Here is a 15,869-nt window from a genome sequence, read left to right on the forward strand (position 1 = left end):
ATTTTAGATTGAATCAAAGTGGTTGTTTGGTCTGCTTTGGACTTTGAATTGCAGCATTCTTACCAAACTAAATGAATTTGTCCAAACAATAGCAAATACAACATAACTGATTTAAAGCAGACTAACAAAGTGTAAATGCCAGCTTCAGCTGATCTTCCGCTCAGTCTTACTGGGAGTAATTATATTGAACATTGGAGCACTTGGTGATGTTTTTTGTCCTGCCTACTAATTTTTGCTTTGCTTTTTTTTTCTTTTCTTTTTTTTTTTCTAAAGCTCAGCTTTGTAAGATATTTTTAATTTAAATGATGTTTTCATTTTAAGAGGAACTTTGCACATAATTAAATTAAAGCAATGTAAATGAGGCAGAATAAGTTAAATAAGACTTACCAGGCCTTTTACCAAGAAAGACTAATGTCTGAAGAAAATGCCTCTCTATAATTCCATTGTCTGTGGTTTCGAGGTGGACATGAGCTCATCACTTGTACCTCTTTGATTAAATTAAGACTGTTATAATGCAACTACCCAACTATGGATGAGCTGCCTGTCTTCTTCACTCACTAAAGACTGAATCATTTCAAGAAGGCAGCTTCTCATCATCATTTACACAGATACAAGAGCATGTATGAAATAATTTATGCAGACTGATGAGCTTGACGAGTTACACGGAATGAATATTTATACCCAGCACTCTGAGGTGGAGGTGATGCAATATTAAACAGAAGGGAAAACAAACGCTCTCAAACCACAATTCAGAAGTGATCACAAAGGGAATCTGAAAATTGCAAAAACTGAACTGTAACATATAACCTGTGTTGTAATGGATAACACAAGCTCTGTTCTGCATGCCAATTACTGTCCCTGAAAGTAAAAACAAGAAACAGGAAATATTTTGTCAGTAGAAAACAGTAGTACAATGTGTTCCCACAGTCTCAGATACCAGTGTGACTCAAACTGCTCTACTTTCTTTTTAGGCCACCATAGAGACCCATTGCTGCTCATAGCTCACCATCCTTTCCCTCCTATTACTGGCACAGTTTGTAGAGCTCATAGTGAGAGGACAACAACCTGCCTTTTTTAATACCACCTTGTTTTTTTGTGTTAAAAATATAACCAGCCCAGAAAAGCTTTATGAATGACAAGCACATATACACTGCAGCAGTCACAATTTGCACTTTGAAAGATGACACTCGCTCATCTTTTGGTGAACTTGAGAGTGGTGAGACACTCATGCACACACGAGCATATGACTTGTGATGGTTGCCATAGTGATCTCCCTTAGGCACAACACAATTTTTCCAGTAACTGCTATGGGCAGCAGCAGCTCAGAATTGCTGCTTTGATCAAATAGAAATAGTCTTGTGAAGGCTATGGATTGTTTGACTAGATTTTGAGAAGAAAATATTTTGACAGTTTGTCAGTTTTTCACATTTAATATTCACAGCTTGTATTGAGAATTTAAGAATATCTTAGCGGTAATTTTTTTAAAATCATATTTTAGTCTGTGTTTGTTTTTCGTTTCTAATCTAGTGTTGCATGTTGAACCGGGACAGTAGAGAGTGGCTAATATGCAAATACTGCTCAAGCAGTATTTGCTTTTCCCTAACCAGCTGAAGTGAAGTGCAGAATATTATATTGTAAAGAAAAACAATTCTTAAGGAAAGGACTGCAGAGGTAAATGTAAATACTACTGATGTGGGGACAGTGCAGCTAAAGAACAGAAAATAGCTACTCATTAGTTGCTTTCAGATGGCTAACAAAACCCTTTAGCATGACAAGAGACATTGTAAGCTAACAACACACATAACAACACACAACACACAAGCACATATGCTTGTACATAAACACACACTCAGACACACACCTGTTCCAAGGTAAAGAACGCTGTAGTGTTCATCGTTAACTGCCCGTACGATGTCCGCCACTGTATGTGTGATTTGGTCATCTGAGGGCAGGTCAAGTGGAGCCACACCAACAGGCCGGATCACATCCTCAATTTCTGGGTGGTATCTCATCACCCCAAGAGTTTTCACGTTGTTTTGATTCTCCGCTGCTCCGGGGGTTTTGCGGAGACACTAAGGGAAAAAGTGACGTACTCTATTCCGATGGACTCCAAATCATTTATTTTGTATTGATTCATTCCTTTAAAAATAACACCTGAATTATATTTAAAAATATGAATTAACTCATTACATTTTTTGTACTGGGCTTTAATTAAAAAATTAGCAGGATTGATGGTTGTTAGGTTTTACTTACAGTCCCAGGGCGTGTGCCAGTGAGTTGACCGCTGTAGCCCTTCAGCTTAGATGTGGAGAAGGCCTGGTCAATATCTTCAATGGAGTAGGCACAGATCACTGTTCTGCCCCTGAACAAAAGCAAGGAAGGAGTAATTACAACCACAATAAAGGCATGGAAAGTGGCTTTTAAGTAGAAGACAAGAATTTTGAGTCTGTGTCTGAGGTTGATGTATTATAGATACAACATTTCAAGTAATTATATTAATTGTACAAAGACTGAAATTGCTACAGTTCATGTTTTCCGACTTTTCTCTTTTGTCTATGTCTATCCACATTCACTGAATTTGATAATATTTGTCACTACCGCATAGTCAATAACTGCTCCCCTATAATACCTTCCAACTCTAACTCTTTTGTTTTAAATATTGCTGTAAGTGAGCTTTAATCACGGCTATGCAAATATACACACAATCAGCGCAGACTTGGGTTGAACTTAAACTTAAGTTTGTGTTTGTTACCAAATTATTGTGTTGATGTTGTAATCAAAACTGGAACAAAAGAGGGTATTTGTGTTTGCACCTAACTCATGGCTGTATAGATCAGTTGTTCAGTATTATAGCCCAATCCTCACAAAGAGCTTTGCATTTAATCTAATACAGGGCATTTGTGAATTAAAGATTTGATTAAATGTTTATCACATTTACATTGAGCAAGCCTATACAACTACACTTTTCATAATAAAAGGTTGTAAAATGTCTATAATACTGTAAATAAGGGAAATCACTATATATTGTTCATGTTTAGCTGATATATGGATCCATATACGTTACAGTTTGCGAACTTGTGTGCATTATTTTGGAATTTCCTTTACACTAAATTTAATATGATCAACAATTAATGTATGCCTCCAGCGGTGTATGATATTGTTTTGTGTATGGCAACTGATATGTCTGGAATGGAATATGCACATTTACCGAAAACTATTTAACGGACTCGGAATCCAACAGAAATTTTCTGTTGCAGTTAAAAGGAAAGAAAATGTTCTCTGACAAGAACATTTCTTCCAAATGTGTGGTATGTGGTGTGTACTGTGTGGGTGGACAAATGTAGGTTACTTTGTTATAGTGGTTGGTTTGTTATGTTATACATCTGCTTCATTTCATTTTCCCTGATCCTAAAAGCTTGATCAGTACGTGATCACATGATCTTCCTCTTTTCATGGATGTATGGATGTAATAAAGAAGGACATGCAAAGGAGTGGTGTGACAGAGGATGCTAGGGATGGGTGAGATGGAGGCAGATGATCTGCTGTGGCAAACCCTAAAGAAAGCAGTCAAGAGAAGGAGGCAGAGGAGGAGGAGAAGATGATGAAGACAATCGCAAAGATGACGGAGATGATGATGATGATTATGACTGGTCTGATACTGACCAAAAAAGCTGGATCAAATTTCGGTGACAATAAGCTGATCCATAAGCTAACAGCAGAGCGACAACAGTTTGGATTACTTCATGCTGCTACACCAGCAGCTTCTATTTGTATGTTTATTTATTTATTTTTTTAACTTAACTGTAAACTGTGGTCAAAGTGAGCTGGCAAGAATAAAAAAGATCCAGTGCTGTCTCTCAAGAGCGCTTTCATTTTCACTCTATGTTCAATCAGCGAGCTTATATAAGAAGCTAGAAGGATGTTGGTTTGATATAACACTTGTTAGTTAAGATTTTAAGTTACATATGCTAACATAAGGTTCTTATCAACACCACGTTACATAACTATTTCACTTCTGCTATCTCCTTTGATGTTATTCTACAGTGGATTCAGTTGTTACATTTTATTTTATAAGATGGGAAAATTGAGCTTAATATTTCTTTGCACGTGAAAGATAAATTCCCATCTCTTCCTCACAGTGAGGGATATACCAGATCTGGAATCAGAAAAAAGCAGGATCGGGTAATTCATACTCACCATGCATTGGAAAAGAGGCCATACAGAACCCCAGCCCTTTTATCCTGAGCAGTCAGCACCACTGCTTGCTTCAAGTTGTTGTACTGTTGCTGAGTGTTTCCTGCACCGCACATCACCCGTGCCTTCAAGAAGGTGGTCCAAGAGTCTGCCATCAGGTTTTTGACACCCCCTTCATCAACCTTGAAATATAAATAAAGACGGTCATAACAATGTCCTGAAGGTGATTTTTTTCCTTTTTAATTTTGGTCTGAAACCAGAACAAAATTAAAGTGTCCTCTGCAAAGATATTGTCCTCTAATCCGAGCCACGAGCAATCCTTTTCTCTTCTCTCTGTCAGTTTGGGAAAGAGTAAATTTGCTTGAATATACAGGATGGTCCTGTAACCTAGTTTAGTACACAGTACACAGGTGGGCACATCAAATCTAGCTTTTTAAAACTTGCCCTCTAACAAATTTCTTTTAACTGAATTATGTGCATTCGGCAAAGTGGGACACAAGACAGAGCCACTGAACAAGCAGTCAGCAAACACATTAATGCTGTTTATTGTAACTGAACATGCACACCAACTGATGGAGAAGGGTGGACTAGCTCTCCTAAAGGTCACCTCCACAATATTCTAAAGCTGTCTGTGGAAGGATATGACTTAATTATGAATTATTGAGCACTTGGCAGGAGTCTTTGAGCCTTTGAGCTAAAGTTTCTGCTCAGTAAAGAGAGACTGGTCAGGACTTATTATGATGTTCTAGTTTGACACACTTTCCTAACTCCTAATCGCAACGGAAATCAATGAATGCCTCAATGCTTTTCTTTAACCATCAATAATTTCATTAAGGATTATTTACTTTGAAATTCATTTAACAATCAATTGAGTGGGTCAGTCAGGAATCACATAGGAGAGCAGAAAATTTCCAAAAACGAGCAGGATTTTTACCATGCATATTCGGCCTATGCGAGCCCTGTATGGCTCCTCGTCCACTCTGGCTGTCTTGTTGAATTCACTGAAGAAAAAGTAGATTTCCTCCTTGTATTTTTCTGAGGAGGGGATTATAGATGCTCCAGCAAACTGTGGATCTGATAATGAGCCAGATAAGCAAGACTTGATTATTTTACATAATAACATATTTTATTAGTGAAAAAAAAAAGAATTGGGAGAATCAGTAGCTGTGTAAATGGTTAATCACAGTAGTTAGATTTCTAAGAGTGAATACACCTACATGTTTTTTCCCAAGGGAAAAATAGTAGATGATTTACAGACAGAACCACCCACCATCTCCATATGCATTAGTCTAAACCTGTACGGTTTCTGCGTGACTTCCCTCCTCCTACTCACTTAACAGCCAAACGTTCTCTGTCTTCAGGAGTTTCTGGGAGCCAAACGTACGCCGTATCGAGCCGGAATGACCTTCTACCGACGACATAGCAGAATACAGACTCCCATCTGAGAAGGCGAGGAAGAAAAATGGACAAGAAAAGAGAGGGTGAACAGTGGGTAAAAAAAATAGAAGGCATACTGCGAGCTTGATGGATTTGTACAAGGCTCAGGGGGAGAGGAAGAGAGATTGGAGTGGCACAAGAAAAGGAGTGACTGAGGAAGATACAGAGAAGAGAACATCAAATAGAAAGCAGGGGAGTCGAGAAAAAAAAGAGGATCGGGGGACAAAGACAGAATTTTAAAAAAAAAACAGGGGAGGGAAAGAAAAGCAAGAGCAAAGAAGACATCAAGCCAGAATAGCTCACTGCAACGATGAGCAGCTACCAATCACCATGTTCCTAGAAACCCCACTTAGAGCTCCGTCTCCATAGCAATGCAGAGGGGAGCATTTGAAATCATGGCACTAACATCTTAATTAGGATTGATCTTTATTTGAATGCTGCTCAGCTCAAGCAAAGGGTCGGCTCGTTGCTTCCACAATCGATCCCAATCTGAAAGAGCATCCTGCAGTGCGACCTCTCACTGATTAGAGTGTTTCTTCAAACAATCCCTCTGAAGAGTGCGGTTTAACAAATAGTGTCTCTCATCAGGCAGTATGACTATTGAAATGTTGGTTTAATTAGAAACATCTCTATTATGTTAATGTGATCCCAAATAACCGCACAACCAGGAGCTCTATTTGTTGGGGAATGAAGCGGGGGCATTTAGGACTTGTAAATCAGTCTCATGAAACGGGTGAATTATATCACCGAAATTTGCCTTTGATTTAGGACAAATACAAATGAAGAGCATTACAGTTCATTAGCAGATCTGCATTTTCTGCTTTGAACAGAGATGAGATAATTTGAGAAAAACAATAAATAAATAAATTCACTCACATAACAGACACTGATTGAAATGACTTATGTTGCTCAACTGTGATGGATAAAAACATACAAAAAAACATTTAACAGCTTTAAGTGCTGGAGGCATTCAATTAATAAATCATTACTTTCATTACTTCCTTTATTGATTTATCATTAATTCTTTAATTAATGGATGACATATATTCTAAGGCTGGCTAATTAGTTTTACTTTTACAACCTCAAAACCAATATACTGGCCTATGGCTCCTGTCCACATATAGCATTTTATTAATGACTGGCACATAGTGACAATGATAAATTGCACAGTAAGCTTTATATAATACATTATGTGGTTGCACAAGTGGGTCTGTACTTGTTAGATTGGAGTCATTAGAAATGAGTCATGATTTATTTTTGTTCAAAAGTGTTATGCTGAAGAAACTATTTAAAATGTGAACAATAAGGAATTAACCCAGATGGTAATTATTCATTCTTAAAGCACAATAATAGTTTCAAACCTATTTGCATTTACGTCATTTTGATGGCGCAAACTGAACAGAGGACTCAAATTGAATACAGACACCATATGCTCTAGAAAAGTAACACATTGGCTTTTAAAATCTGCAAACACATCAGTCTTGTAAAGCACTGACTCTTTAAAACACTGTGAGGCACTTCAGATAAAAGCATTCGCTCATTTGCATTACATGAATAGAGGTTGATAATAAGAGACAGATGGCTCCTGGGAGTCAGAGGCACACAAGTGTCACACTGCTGCTCCTGTCGCAAATGAGCAAAGTTAATATAAAGATTTGAAGGTGGCTTTGTTCTAAAATAAGATCTTTGGCAAAGCTGTCACTTTGCCATAGAAAGTAAGAGTCCCTCTTACAAAAATGAACCGAGTGAGATTTGAGAAAAAAAACAAAAAACAATAACATTAATTCGTCATTACTACCAGTTTCTTCTTTTATTATCCCAAAAGAATGATCACTGGGGATAAGCAGTGAAGTTGCGCACCCATAGTTGTTTTAACCTTTTATTATGGCTGTTGCTGTTCTGCTCATGTTTTATGTCTTTTATTCATTTTGTTAGTTGAATTTATAACTCATGTGAGCTGGTATGTCATTGTTTTTTTTTTTTAAATTACATCTTTTATTTATTCTTCTGTACAGCACTTAGTGGTCGTGGTTGTTTTAAAGGCATTTGCAAATAAAGCTGGTATGGTATCATTTTTATTTGCCACTCAAGTCAGTTTTTATGTTTAAAAAAAGTCCTGCAGTGCCACCAGTGGATGCAAGGTTGGCAAACCTTTCAGTCACATGCCTCATTTTCAAAAAACTTTGGGTCAAGAAGCATGGATTTAATTGCTACTATACTTTTATTTTCCATGCAGCATTTTATATAAAAAAGAAAAAAATCTTTAAATTTAAAAATGCCATATCTTTTCCAAATATTGGATGAGATTAGATACAAGGTACATTTCTAAAATCAGTTGTCAGCCACAGCCACAGCCACAGCCAGGCTATTCTACTTTTAAAAAACAAAACAAAACCCAAAACAACCCACAATCTCGTTGTACATGTACAATGACAATAAAGGGCTATTCTATTCTATTCTATTCTATTCTCAAAACCAGAAGCCTCAAGATGCCCAAAGGCCAAATGATTAATCCCAAGGTCAACTTGTGATGTAAGCTATATCGAATTTTCATGAATAGCTGTCAATAATTATTAACAGGTCACATTTATTCTTCAGATCTTTATTAAAATCGGATTGTATTATCTTTAGACCAACCCTTAGTGAAGTTATAAGACGGATTCAAGATTTTCAAAGCCATTTGTTTCCTACTGCCAATGAAATTTGGCAGCAAAGCTACCAGACAGAAAGTGAGATCAAATTTCAGCAACTGTTTCATAAATTGGTACCAAACTTGGTCCACGGATGCAGCACTGTTCCCTGACATTCGAGATTTCTTGGGAAGCGCTGCAATAAACACAAAAATGCATTTTCTTTCTTATCACGTGCTTGCAGACACACGTTTAACAAGATCACATCAGTTGCCATGGTGACTGAACCCTGTTGAACCCCCTGCCCTCTTATTGCTGCTTGCAGATGAATTTTTCTGTATTTCACTGTTGGTAACCATCACACCTGTAATCATCATTCAGTCTCATTCTGATTACAGGCTTCTCTGCAGCACAATTAACTTTAAGCTTTGATTGCTTTCATAAGATGCTAGTTTGATGTCCAGTTCTAACATGAATACTGACAGTAAAATGAATTGAACAGGATAGATTTTTTACATCACTAAATTAAATGCCAGTATATTTAATTGACTGCCTTCAAAATTTGAAGATGTATTTTATTTTACAGGTATATACATTTTTTTTGTTACCTTTGCACCATTCTCAAGTCACATGCTCTTATGGGCTCAGCAATTCACAAATGTCATATGTAGTTTTGCTCTTTAAAATATAGGTGGGATTGTAGTATTATAGTAAGATACATGGGGTATATAACACCCGTGCTTCCTGTAGCCGTTGCCTATACTCTCTGTGTTGATGCAACTGAACCAAGCTTATCATAGTAAACCGTGTTAAGTGAATCCCAAGACTTTTCTATGATTTAACTAAATAAAAGAAAGAACAAAATGAAGCAACAAATCCTAATTGAGCGCTAAGGCTTGGATTGTGGATTTAGTTTTTAGTTTAGTTAATAGCTACCACCACTGTACTGATATTCTTATAGTTGTAAATTATATTCTTTTTGTTTCTGGTGTGGATGAAGGTCATTCTCTTCAGATCAAACCATTAAAGACTACCCCAAACTCTCCTTTGGTTTGAACACTTAAGCCACAATGGAAGCCAGTATGCTGTATGCTGCCTATAGCTGAGATCTACTGGGTCTACTGACAACAACAAAAGTCTGCTTTGTCAGGCGTATTTTATTGCAGTGCCTTTATTTGCTAGTATCAAAACAGTATTCTTTTCTCTCATATCATACACATAAACTTACACTACTGCAGGTATTTTTTGTGTTACCTGCAGGCAAGCTGATGGCCCTATGGGAAGGGAATTGCGGTGATATGTGAGAGGCTGAAGATATCTGCCCAGCACCCTGTACATCAGTCAGCACTGTGTCATTAACCTGCAGAAAGAAGGCAAAGACAATCAAGCCCAGTGGAGGTGTAGCTTTTTAAACTCTATTCATTTCATTTTGTGTCTAAATGTATTACACCCAGCACCCACTTATCTTTCTACTACAACACAGAGTTTAGAACATTTCAACTTAGCCACGGGGTAACATATTCATTACGAAGTGAAAATGTCCTCTGTGGAAAGAAAAACTCCCAGCCCTTATCTAACCAACTGAGGAAATAAGAGAGAAGATAAATAAATTCTAATTACAATTGATCCATGGATTACTTAGGCTCTAAGTGAAGCACTCACATCAGTACAAAGGGAAGCACACGTACTTAAAGAAACCTCTTACCAGCATCCAGCACCTGGGGTTTCCGGCATTTGTCCCACATACTATGAATGTGTCATTTACTTTCTGAATGACCGTGATGAAATTATCACACTCCAGCTGTTAGAGAAAAAGGCACACGAGTGAGATAAACAGACAGAGACAAAGGCAGAAAATGATTCAGAAGCAAGATGAAAATGGGGAAGAAGTGCAGATAGGTAGAGGGATTACAGATTAAAATGAGAAAGGGAAAACAGAGGAGAGTATGTGAAAAAGAGATTAGAAAGAAAGGTACAGCACAAAGGGAGAAAGACAACAAGAAAAACACCAAGGGACTGAAAAAGCAAACAGGGAAAGAGCCAAATGTGGAATAGAGGGCTTGAGAAACAAAGCAAGCGCACAACACACAGCAGATTATGAGAGAAAGAGTGGATTACCAAAAGAGATTCAAAAAAAATTGGAAGCCATTCATGCGCCAAACATTTTTGGCAGACAGCACTCAGGAGGCTTAGACCTGCAGTACATCACTGCAATATTCCATATGCATGACTTATTTACTAAGCACAAAAAACAGACTCCTATCCCAAATCCACTGCTAGATGGAAGATGAAAATATATTCCTAGTAGTACTCACAATTAATAGGTGTTTGTTGGAATGTGCTTTTAATAAAAAATGAGATTTTTTTCGTAAGCAATCTATCACAAAACCAAATGGGTCTCTGGAGACAGTGAAGGTACATCGCAAAATCCAAAGACCGGGGCCAGAGCTTGTGTGAGTGTGAGTAGGTGGATATGTAGGTGGTCGGATAGGCAATAGTGTGGGCTGACATTTCTTTATTTATTTATGTTTGGTTTTCACTGAGCGTATGCAAGTTTCTATTCTTCTGAGAACTACTTTGGGCAGTGATTTTCAGTTGTTCAGGCTAAAATGCAGGAGTGAAGTTAAAGTAAGCGAGTTTAAATGTCAAGTTACATGCCTGAAATGCTATAAGCTATCTGGCGGAGGAACAAGCAAGTTTTTGTTCTTGAGGAACAAAAACTTGCTTGTTCTTTCGGGCCGGTACTTGATGTGAGTCTCAAATTTAAACCAATGCGTTGTTCAGTAGTTTCATTTTTCCACTCAGTAGAAGCTGATGTTAAGCATTTTGTAAGCAAGCAAGAGGTAGTTTTGAGTAAAATACCAAACATTCTTCACATATCAGAGTCCCCAAGCCATGCTATACTAACTGATGGGAAGAACTAACAAAGCTCCCCCAGAGGCACAAATCACATCATTAAACTACTTTATGAAATGAGTGGCTGTCCTTGGGTTTGGTAGATTCAAGTTTAAAATCAGAACATTTCAACATACAAAAAAATCTATTTGTAGCTGACCCATTCAGAACAGTGTCAAAAAGAGTTTTAGTTTCTTCTTGTTGTGCTCAATATGGTTTGTTTCTGTTGTCGTGTGTATTTATTGTGTATAGCTTTTGTAAAATTAGTGTGCTGCAGATAAACTGATGTTGAAGTGGACAGACTCTTTAAAACCTTCTCCACTTGAAGTTATTTGGATATGCAATCAGTCTGTGAAATTACACTCAGTCTGCTACCTACGGATAACTTTCGACCTTCATCTCACTTGTTTTCCACACACTCAGTGGTTGTGAATTACTGAAAATGTGGCCTCTTGTCCTTCATTCCCCTTCATGGGACAAGGTTTTGCTGCATGACTCAGGGTATTTTATTCTCCACCATCTGTCGTTATCAGACTTTCTGTAAGCTTTAGCTCTGGCTGCCCTTTCTTCTGTGCCATAACTTCAGCTACATTTTTTTTTGCTTTTTTATTATTGGTTTTTGCCTTGTGGTATGAAAGGTAATTTTGTGCTTCAGTAGAATTCCAGGCTGACTAAATGTTACCATCAGATACATTCTGAAGTGCACTGCAGTAATCACTATAGAATTTGTAATCTACCTTAGGGAAAGAATGTAAGAGGGTCCTGAACCAAAAACCTTGTTGTGATTTCTTTGGTTGCTAGCAGATTGCTGTGGTCACAAATGGTTTGCATGGAAACCATTTCGTCTGTAAATATTGGCCAATTATTTTCTGGGCTATTTTTCTGGGCTGTAGTGATTGATTGATTGATTGAATCTTTATTTTGAACATGTTGAAAAAGTACAACAAAATAGAATTAAAAGAGACAAATGAACAAAGCAAAACAAAAGGAAAACGAGCAACCACAACTCCAAATAACTTTCATGTTCAAAAAGGAGCAGGAAGAAGCATAAGCTTATTTAATCCCACCCCTTTTACACTATCTAGTATCAATAGACTACAGAAATACCTCCTTGCAATTACATTATGTCATGTTTATTTTTTATTTTTTATTTTTTTATTTTTTTTATTTTTTTTTATATATACATATATGTTTCTATCTATCCATACATACGTATATACACATACGCACATATACACATTTTCACTAACCCCATTAACACCTGAAGGATACACAACCTACAAATATATATATATACCCATACCAATATACCCGTGCACCCGCACATACATGAAAATATTAGACAAGAACACCCTGTCAAATCTCTACCTCTTCCCTGTACCCTGTAAAAACCATATCCTTAAACCGCTTTTTAAACTGCGCTTCTACCTATAAGTGAAGCTTCTTTAAGTTTCACTTATAGGTTCACTAAAGAAATCAGAAGTGGAGCACATTTGACTTAAAACTAAACAGTGTGCCTTGCCACTGCAACCAACACATTTCAAAAACTTTTTGAAGCCAGTAGGTCTCTAGCTTGAGTCACGCTTTTCACAGTTTCACTGCCACCTGGTGAGTAATTTGGCAGTGTTTGCAGACATTTAAACTTCTCCCATGTATAGTAAGGACATCTGCAGCAATCTGCTACTGCACAAAGCAAGTGCAAGGACATTGTTGGTGCAACACTTGTTACGACAAGTTTTAAACTAGCAACTGCCAGCAACCCCTAGCAACCAATCACCAACCACTTATGGAATACACTCTTTTCCCTAGTGATCACTTACAAGTGGGTCACTGATTGGTCTATAGGCCTGTGTGAATGGGGCTTTAGCAGTTGATTTCACAGAGACTGCCAGTAACCTCCTGCAACCAGTTGCAATGGGTTTTCACCCAGCTGGTGGGTGCCTCTCTCTAGACCTCTTTGACCGGGACCTTAGTTATGCTGCTGTAGGCTCAGGCTTCTGGGGACTTCCAGTGAGTACTGAGCATTTCTTTTCCATTCCTCCTTTTCAGCATCATAACATTTGCATGCCAGCACTGCATGGCACCTTACTTCTCACCACTCACAAGTGGTTGCTCATAAGCGGTGTTGTGAATTTATACTTTATAAACAAAATTGCATTAAACTGAATTCACAACTTATTTAATTATTGTTCCATAAAATATTGAATTGAGAGGCTTTCTCTGTCTGCTCTGGTATTATAGTGCTTCCATGCAGCAGGAATTTAATTATTTCTTTGTACAGCACATGGACTATTGTGGCATCATAGTCCCAAAACTATACGTTGACCTTTACTTTACCTTCATAATGAAAGCTGGTAGGTGTAGGTGGTGTAAGTATTCAACTTAAGGTTTATAATCCCCTTATTTCCTTTACTTAACAAATGCAGAATTTGACCCTCAGTATTTAATGGAACCTATTGTGTCTTATTCTCAGAGTATTTAAACTCTCAACTGAAGATTTATCTTGCCACTTTTTTTTTGTTTTAATACTGCTATTCTCTCATTCTCTCTGTGGAATCACAAATTATTCAATGCAATTATCCACTGCTCACTCAGCTGTACAGTGTTTGTTTATTGAGGTGACGGTGTCTCCTGTGTAATTTTATCTCATCTGCATGGATTATCATTTTCTATGCTGTTTTTGTTACTGCATGTTTTTACAATGCTCATTTGAATTATTTGGTGTCTTAAGTTCTTAAGATTTAACATAAGCTGTATGTGAATAATTGAATTGAACAGTCAGAAGTGAACATTCTGACTTTGGACACAAACCTTGCTCCAGATGATAATAATGATGATGGTAATAAGAAAGAGGATGATATCAATTATGTATGAAGGGTGTTGCTGAAGTGATGGAGGTGCTGACGGTGAAGAAGACTTTCTACCTCGAGTGGCGCAGCCTTTGCCTTGCAGGTATCAATTGCAGTCTGATCCGATACCGCTGGGATCTGTGGGAGGAGTGATTGTTTAGTTTGTGCCAACTTACTTCACTCTTCTCTGTTTCAGCATGCACTGAGCTTGCTGCAGCTTCTAAAATACAATATACACACTATTATATGACACTATGGCTTTTCAGTGCCTTCAAGAGTTACTTTATTATTTGACAGCTTCACTTTGGAGTCCTCATCTTCCTTACCTTGCTTCCACATTTTCACAGAATGTCCTTCAACAGCCCTACAGAAATGGCCATGAATTTGAAAGGAACATTCTCAGGATAAAATACACTGTTTTACAACAATGAAAATGTTGAAGCTCAATTCTCTGCTTTGAATTGACAAGTTGTGGACCATCTAAAATGATACCAGTGCATATTTTATATGCATTAATTTAAACAATTTACAATTGCTACACTTACTGTACAGTGTAAGCTATATTAATCTTGGACAAATGACCAACAGCCAACAGTATGCATGGTGATTGTTGAATATTCCCTGACTAATTTGGAGTTACGTTCTACAGAAAAATCCAGGAATAGTTGACTGTATAGTGTAATTCCTCCACTCTTACCTGAGACAGTCCTTCCACAAATGAGAAGTGTAACGTGGCATAACAAATTCATCCTTTTGAAAAAAAAAAAATGCTTGTGCATTGTATCTGTCAAACAAGCTTTGGTTCTTCATTGCAAAGTAAATAACTGGGTTTTTTGACCTTTTACCATAAATGTCTGACTCTGCAAGTGTTGAATCTCAATAAACAATCCCCCACTGTTTCATTCTGTGTCAATGACAGCAAGATTTGTTGTATAATGCTCTTAGGCATTTATTTTCTTCTGTCTATACTCTTTATCACCATTTAGTTTATCATCCCTGTTTCCTGTTTTATTGTGTTAGCTTTTTGTCTGTGTGCATTATGTTCATTTCTACTTCCTGTGTTATTAGTCAGACTTAGTTCAGCTGTGTTCTCACCTGTTTTTTATCGTCAGTGTATTTAAGCCCTCAGTTTCCCTCTGTTCATTGTCTTGTCATCATCAATCTCTTATGTGCTTCCAGGTCAGCTCATCTCATCTCATTCATTCATTTATTCATTCATTCACTCACTCACTCACTCACTCACTCACTCACTCACTCACTCACTCACTCACTCACTCACTCACTCAATCACTCACTCACTCACTCACTCACTCAGTCAGTGTCTTATGTTCTGTTTATCTTGTGTTTGTAAAAAACCCTATAGTGATACTTCACCAGCCTGCGAGTCCTGCATTTGGGTCCTCTCTTCTCTCTCTCCACACACTGACATGACAACTCATCTAAGCTGCGCTGCAAGTAACTTATCCTGTCAAACTGTCACTGCGAAAGTAAAAGTAAAAACACACCATCTCACTTGAAAGCATCTCCTAATTGCCAAATACATCACCTCTCTCTGAGTCACAACCACCAAATAAGCCTTCGATCATTCCAAAAAGTAGGACATATTTATATTTAGCAAACTACATATTTGAGTTTACAGTCAATTTCAATTTGCTTGGCTAGTCAGTGTTTTTGCTGTAGTGCACACAGTGTAATCTCGTGCCTACAGTATCCTCACCTTATTAGCTCAGTGAACTATGTTTTCTATCCCCATAGAAAGAAATTAATGTATGCCTGACCTAACTGCCTTGGCCTTCACTAGATTTGCTTTACTGGGCCAGCAGCAGACTAGCAATCTCTCTCTCTGCCCTCTTTGGCTCTCTGT

At 37.6% G+C, this 15,869-nt stretch overlaps 1 protein-coding gene across 1 annotated transcript in view; it reads right to left on the minus strand.

Annotated features, from left to right (window-relative positions):
• Window positions 1-15,869, minus strand: part of si:ch211-113g11.6 (uncharacterized protein LOC559008 homolog) — a 46,585-nt gene that overhangs the window by 16,976 nt on the left and 13,740 nt on the right. The window contains exons 3-10 of the mRNA XM_063487954.1: window positions 14,081-14,143; window positions 9,967-10,062; window positions 9,516-9,621; window positions 5,528-5,635; window positions 5,129-5,268; window positions 4,198-4,376; window positions 2,254-2,362; window positions 1,862-2,072 (exon numbers count right to left, since the gene is read on the minus strand). Coding sequence (XP_063344024.1) covers window positions 1,862-2,072; window positions 2,254-2,362; window positions 4,198-4,376; window positions 5,129-5,268; window positions 5,528-5,635; window positions 9,516-9,621; window positions 9,967-10,062; window positions 14,081-14,143 — 1,012 coding nt within the window. The remainder of the gene's footprint in view (window positions 1-1,861; window positions 2,073-2,253; window positions 2,363-4,197; window positions 4,377-5,128; window positions 5,269-5,527; window positions 5,636-9,515; window positions 9,622-9,966; window positions 10,063-14,080; window positions 14,144-15,869) is intronic.

The sequence above is a fragment of the Pelmatolapia mariae genome, linkage group LG10_11 (assembly GCF_036321145.2).
Source record: "Pelmatolapia mariae isolate MD_Pm_ZW linkage group LG10_11, Pm_UMD_F_2, whole genome shotgun sequence".
NCBI classification, from domain to species: Eukaryota; Metazoa; Chordata; class Actinopteri; order Cichliformes; family Cichlidae; genus Pelmatolapia; species Pelmatolapia mariae.